Raw genomic sequence first — 25,765 nt, forward strand, 5'->3', positions numbered from 1 at the left:
TTTTTGTATCTGTAGGTTTCCTGTTCCTAAAGGGCGGATCCACTCTCTCAGGTGGTGCTGTCATGGACAACCGAAGAAAAATCCACATCAAAAAACACGCGGATTTTCAACTGTGTTATCTGCCAAGAGATGAAGAATCCGTGCAGATTTTTACAAGAGCAAATCTGCAACGTGTGCACATACTCCAATACTGACATGTCTGTAACCGCTATAGTTGTGAGTACCGTATATGTTTTGAATATTTGTATGATAACTATTGTAGTCACTGCAAGCTTGAACTCCAGATGTTGCAATGCTAAACAGTCCATGAGTAGAATCCAGTCGTCTATTTCCTGCCATTGTGAGAGGTCAAGTAACTGTAGGGCCCAAGGGGTCCGAAGCACAGACGAATATTGTGAAGAGACTCAGAAGTGCAGTGGTCAAGCACTTCTTTGCTTCACCGTAGAGGGATTTCCACATTCATTGCTTTCCAGCACATATGAACCATTACAACTATGATTATATTTACCCAGACGTCACCTCTCTGCTGTCCAGAATACCGGAGTGCACTGCCTATTAGCCATATGCTCCTTCTCCTCTCGCTTCCTCAAGCTCAATGTGGACAAATCTGAACTCATCATCTTTCCTCCATGTCACAGATCTTCCTTACCTGACCTATCACAATTAATGAAATCACGCTTTCCCCCGTACCAGAAGTCCACTGCCTCGGAGTAACCTTTGACTCTGCCCTGTCCTTCAAACCACACATCCAAGCTCTTTCTACGTCCTGTCGCCCCCAGCTCAAAAATATTTCCAGAATACGTCCTTTCCTAAATCTACTAAAATGCTTGTGCACGCCCTCATCTCCCGCCTTGACTACTGCAACATCCTTTTCTGTGGTTTCCCCACTAACACCCTCGCACCTCTCCAGCCCATCCTTAACTCTCCTGCCCGACTAATTCATCTCTCTCCTCACTTCTCCCCTCTGCAAATCTCTTCACTGGCTTCCATTCCCTCAGCGTATCCAGTTCAAATTACTAATACTGACCTACAAGGCCATCTATAACCTGTCTCCCCCATTTGTCTCTGAACTAATCTCCCAATACCATCCCTCACGTAATCTCTGGTCATCCCAAGACCTCCTCTCCTACACACTTATTCGCTCCTCATCCAACCGACTCCAAGACTTGTCCCGAATAGCCCCCATCCTCTGGAATTCTTTGCCCCAACATGTCCGACTATCTACCACATTCGGATCCTTCAGACGGAATATAGTAATATAGTTAGTAAGGCCAAAAAAAAAACAAAAAAAAAAAAAACAAAAACACATTAGTCCATCCAGTTCAGCCTATAAGATTCTGTCAATAAATCCCCAGATCTACGTCCTTCTAAAGAACCTAACAATAACTGTAAGATACAATATTATTATGCTCCAGGAAGACATCCAGGCCTCTCTTGAACCCTTCAACTGAATTCGCCATCACCACCTCCTCAGGCAGGGAATTCCAGATTCTCACTGCCCTAACTGTAAAGAATCCTTTTCTATGTTGGTGGAAAAACCTTTTCTCCTCCAGACGCAGAGAATGCCCCCTTGTGACCGTCGCCTTTCTTGGTATAAACAGATCCTCGGAGAGATATTTGTATTGTCCCCTTATATATTTATACATGGTTATAGATCGCCCCTCAGTCGTCTTTTTTCTAGACTAAATAATCCTAATTTTGCTAATCTCTGTGGGTATTGTAGTTCCCCCATCCCCTTTATTTTGTTGCCCTCCTTTGTACCCATTCTAGTTCCATTAACCTGAAAACCCACCTCTTCAAGAAAGCCTACAGCCTGCAATGACCTCACGACCTCCTCAACACTACTGGAGATATCACCTCAACCAACACCGGAACTGCTGCAACCCTCCAACCTACTGTCTCCTTCCCCACCATCCTGTAGACTGTAAGACCACAAGGCCTCTGTATCAGTCTGTCATTGTAACTTTGTTTACTGTAAGTGATATCTGTAATTTGTATGTAACCCCCTTCTTATGTATAACCATGGAATCAATGGTGCTATATAAATAATAAAAATAATTAGCATCCAAGAGAAAATAACCAAGACCATGAACTCTCGTCCTCACAAAGCTCTGACCCATAGTTACACTTCACGAAGGCTTTATAATCATAGGTCATACAGCTCCCAAAGAAAATAAAAAGTGGTGCTCAAACAACTGACAGATGCCAACTAGAATGAAAAGTCATCTTATAAAAAGGGATTGCCCAATGATTACAGCTAATCAAGTCAATACCCAGGAGAAACTAGCTACTGAGGTTCCTAAGATGTGGTGGACCACCAACAATTAGAAATAAACTTGCTTATAATGGTTATACATAAAATCAAGGACCATCAACGACAACCAGCAGTAAGGAGAAGTGCCACTGTATTATCGTATCTGGGGATAGGGATCTCTAATAATCAGGTTGATTGATGTCAACAACCAAGATTTTAGGGTATGTGCACATGTTGCGGATCCGCAGCAGTCTTCCATACGGAGTACAGTACCATGTAAACCTATGGAAAACCAAATCCACTGTGCACATGCTGCGGAGAATTCCGCACAGATTTGCTGCGATTTATTTTCCGCGGAATCCGCAGCGTTTTTACACCTTTTCAATTATAGGAATCAGGTGTAAAAACGCAGGTGGAATCCGTACAAAATCCGCAGGTAAAACGCAGGTCATTTTACCTGCGGATTCAGCCAAATCCGCAACGTGTGCACCTACCCACCCTTAAGCAACTAAGAAGAATCAACAGAGACTCGAAGTAATTAATGCAAAGGGGGGGGACACCTTGGTGATTTTTAAGGTATGTGCACATGTTGCAGATTTTTCCGCGCGGACTCTGCAGGCCAAAATGGCCTGTAAAAACGCTGCGGAATCCGCACAAAGAATTGACATGCTGTGGAAAATAAACCGCTGCATTTCCGCACGTATTTTTCTGCAGCATGTGCACAGCGGTTTTGGTTTTCCATAGGATAACATGGTACTGTACATCCCATGGAACACTGCTGCGGATCCGCAGGGCCAAATCCGCTGCTGATCTGCAGATGAATCCGCAACATGTGCACATACCCTCATAGGCCATCAGTTAAACCAGCTGATATTTTTCAATAAGTGGCAGTGGATAAGTGAATAAGTGGATTGCCTTATAATTAATAATAGATTTCAGCTGGTGTCATGACTGTCTGCACCTTTCTTCTGTGTTCAGTACTTTTTCCCTGTGTCATTTCTCATTATTACACACAACCTAATTTATGATTTTATTTCTTTGCCAGTGTGGACTGGTTTACTGTTACTACCATCTGATGAGAATTTCATGACAATAGCATTTTTAGAGATAGGTACTTAGAAAATTGGTGACGTGTAAAATACCTCTTTCACCCGCTGTAGCTGTTGGCTAAGCGTTTGTGTACATGAGGGATTCAGGAGACATGGCTGTTGCAAGCATTTTTCTTCATGGAGGAGTTGAGAGAAATAACTTGGCCAAGCGTTTCTATGCATTGGGGGGGGGGGGGGGGGAGAGGTCTGGAGAGATGGCTGTTGGCCAAGTATTTTTCTCCACGGGGGAGCTGGAAGAGTTAACGGACGGACAAACATTGGTTGGCCGAGTGTTATGCAGTGTGTGGAGCAGGTCATGTACGGTCACCTCTACCCTCCAGATATTTGCTTTATTTTTGTAAAAGATGGGTGCTGCCATTACTATAGCACAAGTCATCATACATTACGATATTGATATGGTCTCAACTTGTGCGACAAAAAAAACCCAAGTCTGTCAGTTTGGGTTTTTTTTTTACCCATTTTGCGCCTTTCTTAAATACTATATTTGCTTTTTCTTTTCGTGTTTTGTCATTTTGGGAGAGGTTTTCCCAGAAGTATTTGGTTGATTCATCAATTACCACTTTATAACAAATCACCAAGTTTGGCGTACATGTCCTACACTTCTTCCCTGGAGTCATTTTATATAGGCCAAACTTTTGAATCAAGTAGTGAAACTTACGCCTTTTTGCTCTGAAGGTTGCAAAACGGTGCAAACATAGAATTTTTTTCTATTTTGCCCAAAATTCAGGTACCATAAAAAAAAAAAAAAAATTAAAAAAAAGTGGACTTAAAATGTACCCTTTTGTTTCAATTTCTTACAAGTTTCAACATCTAGAGGAAAGGGGATAGAAACATTTGTTTTCAATCTGTACTGACTCTACAATTCTGACTGCGACTATGTCCAGGTCACAGACAAATCGGCATTACAGGGATTTCTCCTGTCCGGGTACATTACACTATTGTATCATTCTTTAGCCTAGAGAATGGTCTCGATTGGATACAGATGAGACAAATGCTCAGCTGTGAAAAGCAAAACATAATGGGACATTTCCATTCACTGACAGCAAGCAGACATCTTTAGAGTATGTCTCCACGTTCAGTATTGGCAACGCTTTGGACGCAGCTCCGTCCACAGCGCTGCCGGCTTTTGTACGTGTGGCGATTCTGCATGTGTTCATTGAAAACATGTGCAATCACCGCATCCTATACATAGACGGTGATATTTATCTTGTGGACACTGAGTGTCTCCATAAGATAAATAGACATGCTGTATCTAGAAAGACGCGCTGCATGTCCGGTTACGCAGGTAAGCCGCAGGTGTCCCTGCACGCATAGTGGAGATGGGACTTCATAAAATCCCATCCAATATGCTGTAATATCTGGACGCTGCGGCTGTACGAAGCGTCCACTGACCGTGTAAACATACCCTTAAAGTTCTGGATTAAAAACACCGAAATATAGTGTATTTGTTGCTTTTTAACATAATGGATATATACACACACACACAAAACTGTACAAAAAGTTTAAAAGGCTACACATGCTGCGGATGGGTGGGAGCCAATTTATGTGAACTGCAGCCACCTTGATACAAACTTAGGGGCAAATAGCAAAAGTTGCACTAGCAGATTAGTCTCCATTCACTTCTATTCAGTTGCAAATTGCACCCAAGTTGTAGATTACATCTATTTGGATTGCAACTCAATGCACTGTGGCTGCGGTATAGCTTACAAATATAGTGTGACTACTGCTCTTTACCAGGACATGCGAGAACCTGTGCTGTCCTACAGCTGGTCTACATACTGTATGTGACCACTGTGCTTAACACAGTATACCCGGGGGGGCAATCCTCCCATACTCAGACACTATACCTGTGGGCTGGGGGGGGGCGGAAATCCTCCCATACTCAGACACTATACCTGTGGGCTGGGGGGGGGCGGAAATCCTCCCATACTCAGACACTATACCTGTGGGCTGGGGGGGGGGGCGGAAATCCTCCCATACTCAGACACTATACCTGTGGGCTGGGGGGGGGGGCGGAAATCCTCCCATACTCAGACACTATACCTGTGGGCTGGGGGGGGGCGGAAATCCTCCCATACTCAGACACTATACCTGTGGGCTGGGGGGGGGCGGAAATCCTCCCATACTCAGACACTATACCTGTGGGCTGGGGGGGGGCGGAAATCCTCCCATACTCAGACACTATACCTGTGGGCTGGGGGGGGGCGGAAATCCTCCCATACTCAGACACTATACCTGTGGGCTGGGGGGGGGCGGAAATCCTCCCATACTCAGACACTATACCTGTGGGCTGGGGGGGGGGCGGAAATCCTCCCATACTCAGACACTATACCTGTGGGCTGGGGGGGGGCGGAAATCCTCCCATACTCAGACACTATACCTGTGGGCTGGGGGGGGGGCGGAAATCCTCCCATACTCAGACACTATACCTGTGGGCTGGGGGGGGGGCGGAAAGCCTCCCATACTCAGACACTATACCTGTGGGCTGGGGGGGGGCGGAAAGCCTCCCATACTCAGACACTATACCTGTGGGCTGGGGGGGGGCGGAAAGCCTCCCATACTCAGACACTATACCTGTGGGCTGGGGGGGGGCGGAAAGCCTCCCATACTCAGACACTATACCTGTGGGCTGGGGGGGGGGCGGAAAGCCTCCCATACTCAGACACTATACCTGTGGGCTGGGGGGGGGCGGAAATCCTCCCATACTCAGACACTATACCTGTGGGCTGGGAGGGGAAATCCTCCCATACTCAGACACTATACCTGTGGGCTGGGGGGGGAAATCCTCCCATACTCAGACACTATAGGGGGGGGAAATCCTCCCATACTCAGACACTATAGGGGGGGGGGAATCCTCCCATACTCAGACACTATAGGGGGGGGGGAATCCTCCCATACTCAGACACTATACCTGTGGGCTGGGAGGGAAAATCCTCCCATACTCAGACACTATACCTGTGGGCTGGGGGGGGAAATCCTCCCATACTCAGACACTATACCTGTGGGCTGGGGGGATCCTCCCATAATCAGACATGATACCTGTGGGCTGGGGGGGATCCTCCCATAATCAGACATGATACCTGTGGGCTGGGGGGAATCCTCCCATACTCAGACACTATACCTGTGGGCTGGGGGGAATCCTCCCATAATCAGACACGATACCTGTGGGCTGGGGGGAATCCTCCCATAATCAGACACGATACCTGTGGGCTGGGGGGAATCCTCCCATAATCAGACACGATACCTGTGGGCTGGGGGGGAATCCTCCCATAATCAGACATGATACCTGTGGGCTGGGGGGAATCCTCCCATACTCAGACACTATACCTGTGGGCTGGGGGGAATCCTCCCATAATCAGACACGATACCTGTGGGCTGGGGGGAATCCTCCCATAATCAGACACGATACCTGTGGGCTGGGGGGAATCCTCCCATAATCAGACACTATACCTGTGGGCTGGGGGGAGTCCTCCCATACATTGCTTGCTGTGTGTGTGAACCTCACATGTTGCCTGCCGGAGGCCAGCATTGCTATAGAAGAATACACATGCAATCCCAAGCTGCTGTCATGGGCTCCTGACCATGCAGTCTTTGCACACACTCACCTTGTATTTGGGGGGCTCATTGATGTCCTTTGCAGGCAGAGACAACAGCAGGATCCCTATCACCCCAATGAGGCAGAGGAGAATGGGAAGGAACAAAGCTAGCAGCTTTTTAGCCATCTCTAACAGCTGTGAGCTCTGGCTGGTCCCTGCTGCTCTTACAAGGAGGTGGGAGGAGGCAGCAGACAGGCTATTGGGTGGGAAGGTGCACAAGGTACAAGAAGGCTGAGTCTGGGGTGTAACAACAAGACAATACACACAATCAGCAGAAAGAGCATTCCCACCATATAACTATACAACACACAGATGGAGTGCAGAGCTGACCAGCTGCACTACCCAACAGCATACACATTAGACACAAAGTCAAACACATATTAGCCAGGTGCTCCCAAGTGCTGTCCATTGCAACCTAAAGTAATGTTACGTTCCCACAATGAGCTTTGGTGAGTTTTTGACGCTGCAGAATTTCTGCACCTATAGGCGACTTGTGTTTTCGTTGCGTTTTTTTTTACCATGCTTTTGTATTGCATTTTTGACACTGCAGGTTTTATCTCTTGTTGGTGTGTTGTGCTTCAAATAAATCTGCTTTGTTTTTGATACTTACTGGTATTTGACTTTCAACGTTGACATACTTATTTGCAGATTTTGATGTATGTCCACCCCAGAAATTCACTAAAACCACATTTGTGTGTTATTTTCTTTACATGCAGATTTTTCACATCTGATGTAAGTCTATGGGAGAAAATCCACACAGAAAAACCAGCGTACCCGCCAGAGAGATTGACACGCTGCGGAATTTAAGAACGCACTGCAGGTCCGTTTACGCTGAGTAAAATAAAAGCACTGTGGGCGGGAGATCTCTATAAATCCCATCAACTTTGTTGGAACTGTAAGGGTGTGTGCACACACTGCGGATTCTGCTGAGGGTCCGCAGCAGTTTTTCCTGCGGTGTACAATACCATTATTCCCTATGGGAATACAAAACCGCAGTGCAGATGGTGCGGATTTTTCTGCGGTTTTGAAACCGCAGAAAGAATTGACATGTCAATTCTTTCTGCGGATTCCGCTGCGGTTTGCCATCTCCTCCATTGAGGAGATGCAAAACCGCAGACCAATCCGCAGGTAAAACCGCGCAGATTTACCTGCGGATTTTACAAAATCCGCACCCCAATCCGCAGCGTGTGCACGTAGCCTCAGACGCTGTGTTTATGAGAGAGCATGAAGAACGCACTGCAAGGCCATGGTGGGAGCGCAGCCTTCAGGGGGCTCAGCAGGCAGCAGATCATTCTCCTGCATAAAACAGTCACGAATAGTGAAATACAAAAGGCATAAAAAGTGACACCAGGGAAAGTGAATGTCAATGTGACGGCCAAAGTTTTTTGACCATTTACATTGTCACTTTAGTGCCCCAATAACAATGTTTGATAATTATAACTTATTAATGCACCTATTACCGTATAATATCGGCAGCACAATTAATGCTGCTATTTAGTTCTCACATGTTTCACACATAGGGCGTAGTCAGACAGCCATATAGAAAGACATGAAGCTGCTACTCTGCAGTTCGGAGAGCCCCAGACAGTCCGAGCATTGTGTCCCGACCTCTGATTACATACGCCCCTAATTCCACCATCCAAAGTTCAATCAGTGTCACCCACTCCCAGTATTAACATGCTGCCACTTCTATGGAGTTCAATTAATGTCACAACTCACCCTTAAGGGCTCATACTCACACGCGAGAAACTCGGACGAGTCTCGCATGTCAATACCGCCAGCAGGCCTGTTTCACACTTCAGTTGCAAACCTCCAAAGTGTGAAAAAAAACGGATCCGTTTCCGCTTTGCAACAAACGGATGCAACAGGATCAGTTTCTTGGACGGATCAGCTGCAGCCGCTAAGTGCATGAAATTTAAAGGAACCGATGTCTAGAGAGAGAGAGACTTTTTCACCGCTTCCAGACCGCCGTTTAGGGTTAAATTGCATGACAGGGAAAATCTTCAGAGCATGCGCACTTTAAAATAGCGGTCTGCCGCTGGGAAAAAAACGTTACAGCCGGCGGACGCTAAAATTCTAACGGATCCGTCAAAACAATGGCTGCAACGGACGACCAAGAGTCAAAATCCGCCGCTAATGCAAGTCTATGGGGAAAAAAACGGATCCGCCAAAAAAGTCGGATCCGTTTTTTTCTAAAATCAGTGGATTTTGACTGACGTCAAATAACTGAAGTGTGAAACAGGCCTAATATCGTTTGTCTGGCCCAAGGGCTCTTGTACATGACCATATTTTGTGTTTGAGTGCGATGCAATATCAGATCGCACTCAGACCAATGTTATTCTATGGGGTCGTGCACATGCCCTGGTTGTATCCAATTATCGAACTACACTCAACCATGCAAGTCAATGAGTCCATGGAAAACAAAAAGTGTGCATTAACTTTTACAATTGGGGGGGCTATAAGTACTAAGGGCGGTAAACAAAATGTTTTGGTTACGTCCTATCTCCGTCCCACCGAGTCCACTGGCATGTCTTTTTATAGTTATCTTGTGTGAGATATTCAGAAATAGCAAGGTGCGAGGAGTCGGAGCTGTGACATCTGTATCATTTCAGGACCTAATCACAGATCTTGTGATTCAGACGCCAGGAATTGTCCTAATGAAACTGAAAAACTGGCAAATTCAAGAGCCCATCCAGGTAGCAAGAAAGGGTTTGTCTGCCATTGTGAATAAAAAAAAAAAAAAAAAAAACATAAAAAAGAAGACTTTCTTCCAGTCCTATCCGTAGGTTGTTTATTTTTTTTCTGCTTTGCAGCTGAGCATGCTGCATTGGGTTGTGCTACAATACCAGGTGCTACCTGAGGACAGGTGTGGCGCTGTTTTAGACAGATTTTTCTAATCCTGCATAATGCCTTCAATATTTCAAGCTTTTAAGTACTGACATGAGTAATATGGGAAAAAAATTATAAGACAAACATTTTTTCGAAACTTATTAGCAAAAGCAATAAAACTCCACATGGCTGTAGGGAGTTGGATCCATGATCTGTGCTTCCTCCGAAGATGTTGCACGTGTGGGGAAGGTGACTTGACGGACAAACTTGAAGTAGGAGGGAACGGTTGGTGCACTATGGACGGAGATTGACAAGGACAGCTGGGTGATAGCTGGGAAAGACAGACAAGAGAGTGCAGTACCTAGAAATTACCCCAAGATGGCAGGGGGGAGTAGTTCAGGACTCAACAGCAGCTTAGGGCTTGAGAAACGCTTAGTCATGGGGGGCGGGGAGATAGGAACCCAGGAGGGGAATTCCCAGTGAGAGAGGGGAAAAATAGGACTGGTTGGGGTTCCAGGCAGGCTAGTCCCGGGAGGAGCTCGGCAAAAGACAGAGAACAGCGAAGAGCTTGACTAGGGGACTGACAGGAAAGAGACAGTCAGGGGGGTGGCCCTGACCCGACGGACCGCAGGGAAGACGAGGCCCCAGGGGTACCGATTGGACGACGACCTCAGGCAGGTGAAGCGCTGGCGGTAGATTTGTCTAGGACAGCCCCAGCGAAAGATCCGCGAGGGACGTTACTTTGACTGAAGGAAAGGTGCAGGTACCCGGGCCTGGAGACGGAGAACGGTAAAGAACTGCAGTGCGTGGTTGTGGTCATCAGGAGGACGACGAATAAAATCCGGAACTGTTGCAACTGAACTGTCTTGTCCTTGCTTCGCCTGGTGCCTGTGTCGTCCGGAAGTGGTAAGCAGTGGACCACCCCCCAATCCCGGCCCTTACCACACACCTACAAGGGCCCCTGCCAATAATCTGGTCACTTGTTGCATTTCTGTAATCTCTCAGGGAATCAGTCAGCAAGAGTTAATTTACAATTGGGATAAAAGTAGCATTACATAGTTCAAAGTAGAAATAATAGGGCTGTGTCCGGTCCTGCAGGGCAAGAAACACTGCTAAATAAACGTACCAGTCATATCATATGAATTATTCATAGTTACATGCCGAAAATACTAAAGATACAGGTGTATAAAGTGGTCTCCCGCCATCATTTCGTACTAGTTTGAAAAAGATTGATTTTCAGTGACCATGTTTGAAATCCCAATAGGCTGATATGTACAAAAGAGCAATTAGGTGACTGGAAAATAGCGTTCTGCCTGTGCCCCTCGCCTCTGCCAGCCTTATTGCCATTCGGTAAAGCTGAGGGGAGGTTGCATGGCTTGCTGTTTTTTTATCCCTCATGGCCTCTGCCTCCTCTGATAAACCGTACACATGCTGGATGTGAAAAAACCTATATGGGTGGTCCGTTCTTCTATGAAGTGAACTTGTGAACTTGTTTTTCATATTTGATCTAAACATAGGACTAATTCCAAAATTTTCCAAATTCTAAAATTGTAATTTTTGCTAATTTGTGTTCTGCTAGTCTTGTGGTTTCCATTGCTATGCATTGCCAACAATGGTCTGTCTTTTTTTTTTTCTTTTTATCTAGTGGTTTGTAATACATGTGATTACAACGCATTAACTAAAAGTCATTGTAACATGGATTAATACAAGAAGTGTCTTGTTCTGTTATACAGAGAGCGGCTTTGTACCAGTGACTAGACAGACGTTTTATCTCAAAATCTCTGTGTGATTATAAATTACGCCAACCTCGCTGCCAGGAGCCTGAGGACCCAGATCCAGAAGTTCCTTTATAAGGCTGGGGTCACACTTGCGAGTGCAATACAAGAAACTCGCGCCTCAATACCCGGCACTGCCGCCGGTGGTTCGGACCGGAGCGTTCAGCTGCATAGAAAGACATGCAGCCGCACACTCCGGTCCCGAGTGCCGGCAGCAGTGCCGAGAATTGAGCAGAGAGACTCGCATTGCACTCGTAAGTGTGACCCCGGCCTAACGCTAAGTGCAGCACATAGGGGTTTCATATAGGCCTGTCCTAGAAGTCAATCACACACCATTCTTTTCAACTCGGCATATTCTAAAAGGGTATTCCTTTAGACTAATATGCACAAAGTGGTTTTTACAAACAATACACTAAATGTTACCGTCATGAACAAGAATTTAGCCACCAGAATACTGTCCCTTTATATCTAAAATGATTAATATTGTCTGTCAAAGAGAACAGCAGGGGAAATCAAGCAGATCCCACTGCTGCCACCAGTTTGTCAGAGGACCAATCGTCAGGACCAGTAAGCAATTGACTGACAAGTGATAGACAAGGCCGCGGCTGCTTCCACTACTAGGCTGGTTATTGGGGAACTTACAGTGAATGTATGGTATATATACCTCCGATTTCAGCTCAAGGAATATATGTATATACCCCAGAGCGGTCACCACCAAGTCCACTATAACAAAAAGGAACTACTAGCTGCCGCTATCAATCTTTTATACAGGACGATTGGACACTCGTTATAGGTAGCGTATGGCTTCAGGGGTGCGGTTTACAGAGCAAGAGGAACAGAGCTATTAAATTTTATATTTTTAATCCGGAAAGGCAGGCAGTGTTTCTAAAAATATACAAAGATTATTACAAAGTGGGAACAAAAGAATATGGTATATACAATTACATGCAATAAAAAGTAATAACGAAAGAGAAGTACGACTAAACTTGATGTTGCATGAATGGCTCGTATCTTTATAGAGGGACGTGCCCCAATTTGGAAAATGAAATGCTCTCACAAAACTGTGTCTTTCAGAAATTAACACTAACAGAAACCCAACCTCCTGATTATTTTTATTTTTTTGTAGCTCAAGGTTACGCACACATACCTCCCCTTGGTGAACTCATATGTGGGCTGGTTGGCAGATATGCTAGGCCTTTTAGGGTGTGTGCACACGCGGATTTGTCCGCGAGGATTTAGTAAAGTCCGCAGGTAAATCCGCAGGTCTTTTGCCCTGCGGTTTATCACCTCTACAATGGAGGAGATGGCAAACCGCAGCGGAATCCGCAGAAAGAATTGACATGTCAATTCTTTCTGCGGTTTTGAAACCGCAGAAAATTCCGCACCATGTGCACTGCGGTTTTGATTTTGCATAGAAAATAAAGGTACTGTACAACGCAGCAGAAACTGCTGCGGATCCGCAGGGATAAATCCGTTGCGGATCCGCAGCAGAATCTGCAGCGTGTGCACACACCCTTAGAAGTTTGAAATCCTGAACTTTCAGGATATCTTCACCCCTGACGGTCCCAGGTGATATTGTCATCATGTCTCCTATTAAGATTTTACCTTTCTATGGTGATGAAATATACGATGATATAGCATCATCCATCGAAACATTATTAATTTGGAAGGGTTAGAATGGCCGTACGGTGATGTAAGTGAATGCTTTATGTTTAGCCCTTCGCTACAATGCCAAAAATATATCTCCTATAAAGGATCTATGCATACGCCAATATTTATCACTGACCTCTGTCTCCCAAAAGTCTACGATTATTTCTTTGAACAGAGGAAACTCTTGCCTTGGAAGTGCACTTCTCTACCTCTGAATATACAAATCGTAGCCTTGGTATCTGGTTCTCCTGTTGAAATTACCTGTTCACAGCAGGAGGTCCTATTTCAATGGAGGTTGAATTGTCAGCTCTCTTTCACATCCCCAGTTATAATTAGCTTCTCACTTCCCCAGCTATAATTAATCCCCTATATTCAATGTGAGGGTGATATGTCCCCTCTCTGGAGATGTCTTTATGGATTTTACTTTTTTCACTACGATATTGTCTTTTATGTAAAAGAATATAGCAACTATAATTCTGTCTTGTAGAGTAATGCTCTTGTATATAATACTGCCCCCTATATACAAGAATATAACTGCCATAATTATGAAAATAGTAATGAAAGGAAAACCTTCTATAGTCTGCTCACCTATATGGAGATCACTGCACGGAAGCATGTGGTGCAACAAGGATTTGTAGAGAAGGATGAATTTCCAGCTTCAGGTTCTTCCATACAAAGTTTATAATACTGGGTGGAATGATTTTACAGGGCCATGTATTATTATTAGTGATGAGCGAAAGTGCTCAGATAAGGTGTTATCAGGTCACGCTTTGTGAGCTAACCGAGCGACTTCTGTGCGTCCCCGCGGCTGCATGTCTCACAGCTGTTCGACAGCCCCAACGCTTGCCAGGGACCCCCCTGTTTGTCAGGCAATCCCTGCATGTGTTGTGTCTGTAAAACAGCCGTGAAACATGCAGCCGCGGGGACTCAAACTTATTTTTTGAACACCCTTGGTCAGGACACGAGCTTGATCGTGCAGCACCTTATCCGAGCACGTTCGCTCATCACCAATTATTGTGACGTGTCCTGGATTGAGCTTCAGGTCCTGGAAATCCTGTTCTCATTTACATTCCTGCTGTGTCCCGTTCGCTGCCTAACAAGGTATTTTGTGTCATGGTAACGCTTGAAATTAACCAGGCTCTGGGCAGGAGGCCCAGGGAAAGTATCACATGGGGGAGTCCTAAGATGCACATTAAAAGAGGAGAGGAACTGCAGGGGTTCAAAGAGCCGGAGTTACCAGACTATCATTATACATGTATTCATACACACATATCATTCGTAACCTCATGTCCTCTTTCTTGCGATTTAAAGGGGGGATTTTAAATAATGACTCCACTGTACAATAATCTCTGCAGTTACAATCCACCTGGAATGTGAAGTAATACTGTAAATCCTTTGCGTTAATAATCGCCTCGATCTCACAGTTAAATTATCCTTTTCTCTCCATTCACAACGTTTTCGGTTTGTAGAGTTCAGTGAATATGTTCAGAATCTGTCGCCAAATCTGAATTTGCCATATTCGTACCCTGTTCGTGCCGAATTTTATGTTTGACGATCGATTCTGAACATATTTGGTGATTTCTACTCCCATTGACTCCAATGACGTTCGGCTTTGTTCTGCCAATACTGCAAATACAATATTCGCCGACGATCGTAATCGAAACCGAATTTTTAAAAATTTGTTCAATTTCAATTGTGAGGTCTCAGGTGGCAAAATCCGTTCTCTTCTAGGACCTATGAGTGGCCGAGGTGCATGGCTAATGTCATCAACCTCAAACACGTGCAAGCAGTTGTAAGTGTGAAGGAACAAGATTGGATACAAATGAAAGGCTGGATACAAAGATTAGCATAAAGTTTGTAAAATATGTAATTATTCAGCTTTTTCTAAGTTGGTCATTATCTTCAGATCAGCAACACATCTGAGCACAGTTATGGAGGAGGGTGAACTGTGATGAGCAGGTGGAAAATTAAATATGTATAAGGTGACAAAGTCCCCAGTGCAGGCAGATGGCCCAAATAATAGGAAAGAGAAGTCCTCCAGCCATCAAGGATGATTGCAGATTAGTGAGCAAGTTCAGGTATATATCTTGTATAATAGTCATAATATTCTTGTACATAGGGGGCAGTATTATAGTAGTTATATTCTTGTACATGGGGGCAGTATTATAGTATATTCTTGTACATAGGGGCAGTATTATAGGAGTTATTCTTGTACATAGGGGCAGTATTATAGTAGTTATATTCTTGTACGTAGGGAGCAGTATTATAGTAGCTATATTCTTGTACATAGGGAGCAGTATTATAGCAGTTATATTCTTGTACATAGGGGGCTGCATTATAGTAGTTATATTCTTGTACATAGGGGGCTGCATTATAGTAGTTATATTCTTGTACATAGGGGGCTGCATTATAGTAGTTATATTCTTGTACATAGGGGGCTGCATTATAGTAGTTATATTCTTGTACATAGGGGGCTGCATTATAGTAGTTATATTCTTGTACATAGGGGGCTGCATTATAGTAGTTATATTCTTGTACATAGGGGGCTGCATTATAGTAGTTATATTCTTGTATATAGGAAACAGTATTATAGCAGTTATATTCTTGTACATAGGGGGCAGTATTATAGTAGTTATATTCTTGCACATAGGAGCAGTATTATAGTAGTGTACATGGAATAGTATTATAGTAGTTATATTCTTGTATATAGGGACAGTATTATAATAGTTATATTCTTGTACATAGGGGGCAGTATTCTAGTAGTTATATTCTTGCACATAGGAGCAGTATTATAGTAGTGTACATGGAACAGTATTATAGTAGTTATATTCTTGTATATAGGGACAGTATTATAATAGTTATATTCTTGTATATAGGGACAGTATTATAATAGTTATATTCTTGTACATAGGGGGCAGTATTATAGTAGTTATATTCTTGTAAATAGGAGCAGTATTATAGGAGTTATATTCTTGTACATACCAGCAAAGAGTGGATAAATAAATATCCAAATAATACCACTTCACAGAGGAATAAAATAAATCAATCAATCTTTATTCAACAGTGTTCACATAAAAGGTTAAAAAAAAAAAAAACATGAATCAAGAGTAACCATGAGACTTGTATGAGGGATAGAAAAAAAGGATCAAATACATATATGCAGTGAAGCAGATAAAAATCAGACTAGTGCAAGCCATCAAAGTATAATCAAATCTGTCTTAATGAAAGAAGAATGCAGAGTGTGTGTATCTTGCCCATATCTCTTTAAGGCTGGTTTCACATTAGCGTTTTTTTGCGCAGCGCATCGTGCGCTATCGGTCGAATGCGTTATGTGCACCTATGTTTAACATGGTGGGCGCATGGTCTTGCACTTGCATGCATTCGTCTGCGTGATCATACGCATGCGCTTTTTCCAGATGTGTGTCTAGACACGCTCGACGCAACATGTTGCATTTTTTTTGTTCTGCCCAAAGGCGTCAAAAAACGCATGCATTTGCTGTGCACACGGAATGCGTCGAAACAAAGCACTATAGTCTATGGGAATGCATGGCGTGCACATGGATATGTGCACGCCTGCGCTTTCAAACGCATGCGTTTTAAGAGTAAACATGTCTAGACACTTGTTTAATCCAACCCCTAAACAAACATTGTTTGGGGGGTGGTGTAGATAAAATAAGGTGATGGCTCTGGCAGTCCACTACTCTACAGCCAGACTGGAAGAGAGAAGCGGCGAGAATACTTTGAAGAGAAGTCTTTTGGAGACTTGCAGCAAATTTAATAATGTGAGTATTAAACCTAATGCCTGCCTGTCTTTACTTTTTTCTCAATTTATTATGTTCTAATGACTTTTTTTCTTTTTTTTTTTTTTTTTTATTGCAGCACAGCATGTCTTCTGGAGAGGAATACAGACCGGCCCGTGGTGAACTGGCCCAAGCAGAGCGTGAAGTGAGTACCTTCCTGCCCTACAGTTTGGGTAAGTATTCGCTGTCGCATCTAAACATGTACCAAATTAATTTTTGTTCTTTTTCAGACCTCATCGGCCACAGCAAGTGAGGAGGACCAGCAGGAGCTGCAAGTGCGGGCGGGGAGACGACATGTAAGTATTAACTGACTGTGATTGTATTCTCTCCAAGATTAATGTTTTTCTTTCTTTTCTAGGCTCCACAACGGGATGAAGAGCTCGCACTGGACTATGATGCCCTCATCCAGTTGCTCCAGGAGCGAGTCCCATTGTGGGACAGCCGTGATCCTCAGCACTCGGACAACGTGGTGCTCTGCGGCTCTGGAATGAGGTGGCTGCAGTGCTGATGGATGGCTGGGACAACGCCTCTCCTCGGGTCCGCAAGGAATTTCATAAGTATTTAAATGCTGTGTGATGCGGCAGTGACCTGATGATGATGATGGGGGCTGTATACTGATGATGAGGCTGTATGCTGATGATGGGGCTGTATACTGATGAGGCTGTATACTGATGATGTTGCTGTATACTGATGATGAGGCTATATGCTATTAGGGTTGCGGATCGCACTAAATATAAAATATAATAAAGTGCGATCGCATCCCAGAGTCCACCGTGCAGAGATGACAAACTGCTGCTCAGTAATGGCGGACGTTATATGGCGGTACAATAGAGGAACACACGGGGTTAACTCCACCTAGTATGTACAGAGGCGGACTCTGTTACCTCTAACAGAGCCGCCTGACCGCTAAACACAAATGCCGCAGCCTGTTTATGCTCACAGAGCTCGGCAATGTGAGACACTGGGTTAGAGTCCCTCTAGTCACACAAGTGCTCGGCACTGCAACAGTGGTGCCAAAAAGAAACAAATTAAATAAACAAAAGTGTACTATGTGCGAACTGCACCGCTCTGGCGGACGCCACTAACCACCCGGAACAATGGAGGAAAGCGCTAGACTGGCGCACGGCATCGCCCTGGCGGATGCAGCCGCTTAATGCGGTACTGAAGGTGCCCAGCTCTGGACGGCACCATATGGCGCTGAGTGAGGTGCTGAGATATGGAAGCACTGTGGCGCAGACCAAGCCACTAGTAGGCGCTGACACTAACTCTATAGCCCTATACCATACGTATCCAAGGGAGGGGAGTCATAATAAGTCAGTCACCAGATACATGTATTCATCATCACTCACACAATATAAAGTACAATAAGAGTCTATACTAGTGCATGGCCGAGCGGCCATGCGGCTCTTTTATAGCGGCGTCCTTCCAGGACCTTCACAGTAGTGGACCAATCCGAGCAGGAACGGGACCTGCGCATGTGACCTCCGGCCTCCAATGAGAGGTCGTCCCACGGGCATGCTCAGTACCCCAAAAGACAGGACTTAGTGCCAGAAGCGTCTACTTGCTGCTGACTCAAGGATGGAGTTATAGCAGAGCCAGAAGAAGCAACCAGGTGCCTAGCATCAGCCTGGGCAAGACATCTGGACCGACGTCTTTGCTGAGCAGGAATCTCTGCGGCTCCAGAGGAATGAGAGACCGCAGAGGACATATCTCGAGATTCCCCCTGTGCAGTGGGGGAAACTCGACGCCTAACATATACTGATGAGGATGTTGCTGTATACTGATGATCATGGGGCTGTATACTGAAGATGATGTTGCTGTATACTGATGATGAGGCTGCTGTATACTGATGATGGGGCTGTATAAGGCATCACACACATTTGGGTTATCCCAGCCTTCAGTGCATTGGCTAATTTAGATTTTTGTTTCTTTCCATAGTGAACAAAGTCAAAACCCGTTGGCGCTCGATGAAGGACTGCTTTAACAGGGATGTACGTCAGGAGAGCAGGGTTCCCAGTGGTGCTGATGCAAGGACCTCAACCATATATAGATACCATCGGGCGTTGGCCTTCTTAAGACCGGTCCTTGCCACCATAGGGTAAGTATTTTGTTCTATTGAGTTGTGTTTTACTCTGTATCTTTCTATTCCACAGGCGTTGGTGCTTTAACTATTGTAAATGCATGATACTAATGTTTTTCCTTTTCTTTTCACAGCACCTGGAGCAGCACCCTGCAACCTGGTCCTGGAGCAGTCCTTCATCGAACGACCTCGGACCCGTCCAAGCCATCCGACAGCCAAGAAGCAGCTTGCGGGTCGGCACCACAGAAAGCTGGAGACCAGGAAGCTGGTCAATCAGGTGTTCCCCTGTCCCAGGTCTCTGCCACTGGTTTTGCGGGCACTTCCCACCAGCGGCAGAAGGCCTCGGACAGGTTTTTCAGAATGGCCTCAAGATGCTGTCAGACTGAGTGGAAAGCGGTTTTACCCTAATGGAAAATCGCTTCCAGGCTGTCGACCATCGCCTTGACCATCTGGAAGCCGACCTCAACAGACCAGTGCACCATTTTTTTTCATCAAATAGAACAGGGCATGGCTGAACACCTTAGTCCTGAGCTACAGCTGAATGTGATGCAGGCCTGCACCACTGCTTAAATTCAGGCTATGCAGCAGAGTCAGTGCGTGCAGCAGTCAGTGGTGGCATTTCCAACTGTGCCACCACTGACTCTCTTCACCTCACTACCGACTTCTGCATATCACTGCACGGCCACCTGCATTCCAAGCCATGCCAGACACCAGTACACAACCCCAAGGCCAAGTGCTGATGGACACTCCCCCGCCACCACCATCGCAAGCGCTGCTCCTGCCTGGACCACCACCACCACCGCCACCACTGTGCAGCAGCAGCTGGGGGACCCTCATTCTATATTTGCACCCACGGACCCTGGCAGGACCTCCACCAACACTTCAAGCATGCAGCAGCTACAGGATCCTGCCAAGATGTCACCCAGCTCCAGGAGGTCCACAAGTAGCAGGCACTCCAGGCAGGACACACCAGGCCACAAAAGACACAAAAATTGTCACAAAAAGAGAAAAACTCTGACCCTCCCCCCTCACCTCACACTGTGTCTCACCCTGCCTCCTGTTCCATCCCTGAGCTCCCTTCCCCCACTACTTTTGTCGCCCCTTCCCCTAGAACCCCTTCCTCGCCTTTAAGCCATTCCTCGGCCCTCCACACCCCCAAGTTGCCACCATCTTCCCCCAAACATCGCTCCCAGTAACTGTAATTTTTTTTTTTTTTTTAAATAAATGTACAATTTTGGTTTCCCCTAATACTGTTGGGTTACTTTGTCTTTCGCCGCCTACACAAACTATGCCGTGCACTGTGTTTTTGCCACCACATAGCTCCAGTACTGACACATGTTTCTTGTGTCAGTCCTGGAGATATGTATTGTCAAAAACACAAATATATGACTTGTATTTTCACCACCAGTATCTTCAGTCTGCTAATATTGCACAGACTGAATAGAGGATTGTGGTGAGTGCAAGGCATATCTATTCTCACCTTGCCAGGTATCATAAAGAGTGAATTGATGATGGTGTGTTTTGACCATCATCATTTCACTCTTTGTGACACAAGGCCAGGGGATTCTAGATATACCTTGTAATTAACCACCTCCTCTATTCAGTCTGTGGTGAAAAGACTGAAGAGATGATGGAGAAAATACACATCATATCTACAATAACCTGGCCTGGTGAGTATATCTATGAGTTGTCATCTGCAGCGTCGCTTCAGTCTGCATTATCTATTGCATGCAGACTGGAGAGATGCTGGAGGTTCACTCATATGTGTATTCACCTGCCCAGGTGTCATAAAATTCTGAAGTCAGGATGTGTTTTTTTGGGCATCCTCACTTCAGCATGACACCAGGCCAGGGGATTGTAGAAGTTGTATAAACTTTATCATCTCTCCAGTCTGCATGCATACTGAAACCACATTGGAGATCCTACAACTAATATTTATACTCACATGGTCAGGTGTCATAAAGAGTGAAGGATGCTAGTACATCTGAAAATCACTATTTGTAACATCAGGCCAGGTGATATAAATATTTGTTATATTATCTCCACCTTTGCTGCAATCTATTGAACACAGACTGCAGAGATGATGAAGGTCATACAACTTTTCTATGTAGAATCACCTGGTCAGGACTTCAATTAAAGTCAGGATGCACAAAAAAAAACAGTATCCTGAATTCACTGGACACCTGGGCTGGTGATTATTGTATTGGAGTGTATAAAGACAGAGTGCACTCGGTACAGGTATTGAAACAGGTTTTTTATGTACATACACACATGAAAACAATTTTACACCATTTGATCTTGCCATGCCACACGTCCTACATCAGAGATAAAGTAGGCCGCAGATTGGTCCCTCATTTGACCAACTTCAACTGATGACCTGAGAGGGTACTGAGTGAAATCAGGCATTTGGCTGGCAGCTGGTTCATCTAGTTCAAAGTTAGGGCGCTCTTTAGACGTAACAAAATTGTGAAGAACCGCACACGCTTTCACCACCTCATCCACTGTTTCCAGTTTAAGATTAATGGCTGTGCCGAGAATGCACCATCTGGAGACAAGAATCCCAAAGGTACACTCTACAGTTCTTCATTCCCTGGTCAGTCTGTAATTAAATCTTTTTCTTGTGTGGTCCAAGTCCCGGCTGGAGTAGGGTTTCAGCAGGTTTTGGCACATTTGGAAAGCCTCATACCCAACCATTACAAGTGGCAGACCTTTGGTGTGGGGAAGAGGCCGTGGCAGAGGGAAATTAAAATGGTTGACATACAACCTACGGCCCATGTCCTAGTTCTTTAAAAGCCTGGGAGTCATTCTCCCTGCCAAATGCCCCAATGTCCACCGCAACAAACAGACAGTCTGCATCCGCAATGGCCATGAGTACTGTAGAAAAGTACTTTTTATAGTTTTTTATAGTTATAGTACTCCGATCCACTTCATGCGGATTTGGTTATCCTGATGTGTTTCCCATCAACCGCTCCCAAACAGTTGGGGAAATTGCAGACTGTCGAGAATTTTTCATCAATTTCCATCCACTTTTTCGCTGTGGGCAGGGGCATAAATTCTGGACAGGAACGTCCCACAAAGCCCGGCAGGTGTCTGCAACTATTCCCGACAAGGTGGCGATTCCAAGCCGGTACTGGAAGTGGAGTGAAGATAGGGTCTCTCCAGTAGCCAGGAAGCTGCCAAACAGAGAAAGAAAAAAATTAATATTTATGTCTAAGGTTTTGCAAAACACGGAAATGAAAAAATATTTGTACATGGCATAACAATAATTCTGCAGGCTTTGGAATAGTACATGGCAGAACAAAAACAGTTATGCAGGCATTGGTTTTTAAATATTATGTACCGTAATGTGACCAGGAGCCGTTCCTCCAGAGGAATTTCACGACTGAGCTGTGTGTCCTGTCTCCGTATGCCTCCTTGAACATGAGCAAGCAAATCCATGAAGCTTTCTTAGGACATCCGGGTATAGTCACTAAATTTCGCCGGGTTTCCCTGGAGCTCGCTGTATAGGGTGCGGTACGCTCCACGGCTCTCCCGGACTTCAATAATCTGATGTATCCACAAACGCCCTTGCTGCTGTCTTTGCTGTCTCTCTCTGCCTTTCTTGCTGGCAAGCCAATGCAAAAGCCTGAGACAGCGCGATGTCCAGATCCAAGTTGAAGTGAAAACTCTTCCAACGCAGATCCATGTTGACAAAGGAAAAAGCAACAAAATCTGAAGAATTCAGCTGTAACAGGGACTGTATAAAGAATTCCCATGACACAATGGTGTCCCATTGGTGGAGTATGTTTTAAGGATTTTCCTCATGTGAAATGTGACACCTAGAGAACACATGCGCATAAAAAACGCAAACGCATGCAAAAACGCATGCAAAGGTTGTGTTGTTTTGTCGTCATGCATACGCTGATGGGTATAAAAATCACTGTGTCTGCATGTGTTTTTTGCATGCTTTCAATTGCGCACGATGCGCTTCGCAAAAAGGCGCAAATGTGAAACTAGCCTAAGCCTCCTATCTGTGACACCACTGAACTCCCTGATGTGCATTTCTCGGATGTGCTTTCTCAAGGGGAGTGTGTCTATTCATACCTAATGTCATCCATATATACCTAGTGAAGGACGAATCAAACTCAGCGCATGTCAACACTGCCTCCCCATCCCAGCTGCATCGCACTCGGGCACTCAATTCCGGTGTGTGTATGGAGGAAAACCCTCTGTGACATTAACACTCGCCTGTAATTATAAGAGGCCGTCACACTATGTGCCGACGAGGTACGATGTGCATGCGCAATTGAATCGCCATTTTTTAGAAGTACAATGTAAGCGGCCATTATTGCGGTCAGGGCTGCCACTAGGAATTTCGGGGCCCCATACTGGCAAAATTTATGGGCCCCCCCCCTTGAGCATCTGCCCAGGCTCCACCCCCAGTTCCGCCTCCACCCTAGCTCCTCCTTCACCATGCGAACCTTCCAAAATCCCTCCGTGCTTTCATCGAAAAACTTCACCATGCCCTCAATCACACATTAACACCATATCACATACCTAGTCATCAGTTTTTGTTTTGACGGTATATATTGACGGTCCTGGCCAATATATAAATGTACAACAATATTCAATAAAAGTTCAGTATTCTATGTAGTATGGCAGAGCAACAAGTATATAATAAACACATATATTCAGTGTATTCGTTGTGGCCAATGAAATCCTCAAAATTTCAAATAACTCTACAATCAAAAAAGTCTTATGCTTAAACAAGAAATATTGATATTACATCAAGCCACCTTATAAATAACAAACAGCCATGTTAGTAATAGGATTGGCACCTAATAAAAACCAAATACAAGCGGTTAGTATGTTAATCAAAAGCCCAAGACAATAGAAAAGGCCGCTTTGTAATACCCTTTTCTTATGATAAGCCACCCTTGCTACTAGCAGAAGAAAGACATGCTCACTGAACATGACGAGCCATAATGAATGCCACTCTTGTTACCCGACGCGTATCGTCACTAACGTGACTTCATCAGGAGTGGAAGAAGTCACTTTTCATAAGAAAAGGGTATTATCATTGACCCTAGTATTTCTAGTAACCCTTTTTTTATACTCTAAATTTAACCCTGTTTACAAAGCGGCCTTTTCTATTGTCTTGGGCTTTTGATTAACATACTAACCGCTTGTATTTGGTTTTTATTAGGTGCCAATCTAAAATCTAATTTTATTTTCACTAAAATGATCTTTTCACCCCCAATGTTTGTTTTTCCCCAAGTGTAACATGAGAAATTGGACCCTAACAGAAGTTGTACAATTTGTCCTGAGTAGGCTGATACCCCATATAGGACTACAGGCTGAGCTGCAGGTAGAGACAGTCAACATGCTGGTACTAGTCAGCACAGTCTGTGATAACTAAAAGGATAGGACTACGGGCTGAGCTGCAGACAATGTGCCTACTAATCTTGGCGCTGGAGATCTGTCCCCCTGGGCCCTGGCTCACCCCATCAGCCCCCTGGCTCCCCCCATCATCAGCCGGGCCTCCTGGGTCCCCCCCATCATCAGCGGGGCCCCTCAGACCCCCCCGTGAGCAGCCAGGCCCCTGGGCCCTGGGTCCCCCCCATCATCAGCTGGGCCCCTGGGTCCCCCAGACCCCCCCACGGACAGCCGCGCGGGCCCCTGGGTGACCCCCACGGACAGCCGGGCGGGCCCCTGGGTGACCCCCCACGGACAGCCAGGCGGGCCCCTGGGAGAACGCCCAAGGACAGCCGGGCCCCTGGGTGACCCCCCCACGTATAGCCGGGCGGGCCCCTGGGTGACCCCTACGTACAGCCGGGTAGGCCCCTGGGTGACCTCCCACGGACAGCTGGGTGGGCCCCTGGGTGACTCCCCATGGACAGCCGGGCCCCTGGGTACCCCAGACCCCCCCACAGACAGCAGGCCGGGCAGACCCCTGGGTGACCCCCCACGGACAGCCGGGCGGCCGGGCAGGCCCCTGGGTGACCCCCACAGACAGCCGGGCAGGCCCCTGGGTGACCTCCCACGGAAAGCCGGGTGGGCCCCTGGGTGACCCCCCATGGACAGCCGTGCCCCTGGGTCCCCCCCATCATCAGTTGGGCCCCTGGGTCCCCCAGGCCCCCCCCACGGACAGCCAGGCAGGCCCCTGGGTCCCCCACCATCAGCCGGACCCCTGGGTCCCCACAGGACCCGCAATGTCCCCCCATGATCGCGCCAGGGCCCCCAAACTCCCCCCCCCCCCGTGATCAGACAACCGGCCCCCAGCGCCGGGGCCCCCAGACTCCCCCCCCCCCCCCCCCCATGATCAGACTGAGACAACAGGCCCCCAATGTCCCCATCCCCATGGGCCATGATCAGCAGGCTGCAGCCAGACATACAGACATAAAAAAACATTCACCTACCTGCTCGCTGGCCGTCCACCGCACCGTCACCCAGGGTCCAGGGACCGAAGTCTTCTGCTCTGCTGCAGGCCTGCAGCCGCTCCCAGTCCCACGCTGACACCACGTGCACACCGCTCTTGTGCTTTCTCAGGAATGAGGAAGTGAAGAGGCAGCGTGTGACGTCACGTGAGCCGGGGGCGGTGCTGGAGTGTGGACCATCAGACCATGGTGCACTGGGGGGGAGGGAGAGGGGAGGAGGAGCCAAGCGCTGGCTGGACCCTCCCTGCTGTCACAG

General features: G+C 46.1%; 1 protein-coding gene and 1 long non-coding RNA gene across 3 annotated transcripts in view; one reads left to right on the forward strand and one right to left on the reverse strand.

The window, feature by feature from the left end:
* The window catches only part of ENTPD2 (ectonucleoside triphosphate diphosphohydrolase 2), a 98,643-nt gene extending 91,476 nt beyond the window's left edge, over positions 1 to 7,167 (reverse strand). Inside the window, exon 1 of one of the 2 annotated variants that reach the window (XM_073556036.1) lies at positions 6,969 to 7,167. In XM_073556036.1, coding sequence (XP_073412137.1) covers positions 6,969 to 7,085 — 117 coding nt within the window. In that variant the 5' untranslated portion in view covers positions 7,086 to 7,167. Of the gene's footprint in view, positions 1 to 6,813; positions 6,859 to 6,968 lie in introns of those variants that run through there. The other variant, XM_073556037.1, reaches the window with a different exon arrangement.
* Positions 7,150 to 25,765, forward strand: part of LOC141059865 (uncharacterized) — a 138,763-nt gene continuing 120,147 nt past the window's right edge. The window contains exons 1-2 of the long non-coding RNA XR_012222616.1: positions 7,150 to 7,408; positions 7,676 to 7,779. This is a non-coding gene — a long non-coding RNA (uncharacterized lncRNA). The remainder of the gene's footprint in view (positions 7,409 to 7,675; positions 7,780 to 25,765) is intronic.

The sequence above is a fragment of the Dendrobates tinctorius genome, unplaced genomic scaffold, assembly GCF_039654945.1.
Source record: "Dendrobates tinctorius isolate UK_male_01 unplaced genomic scaffold, ASM3965494v1 ptg000231l, whole genome shotgun sequence".
NCBI classification, from domain to species: Eukaryota; Metazoa; Chordata; class Amphibia; order Anura; family Dendrobatidae; genus Dendrobates; species Dendrobates tinctorius.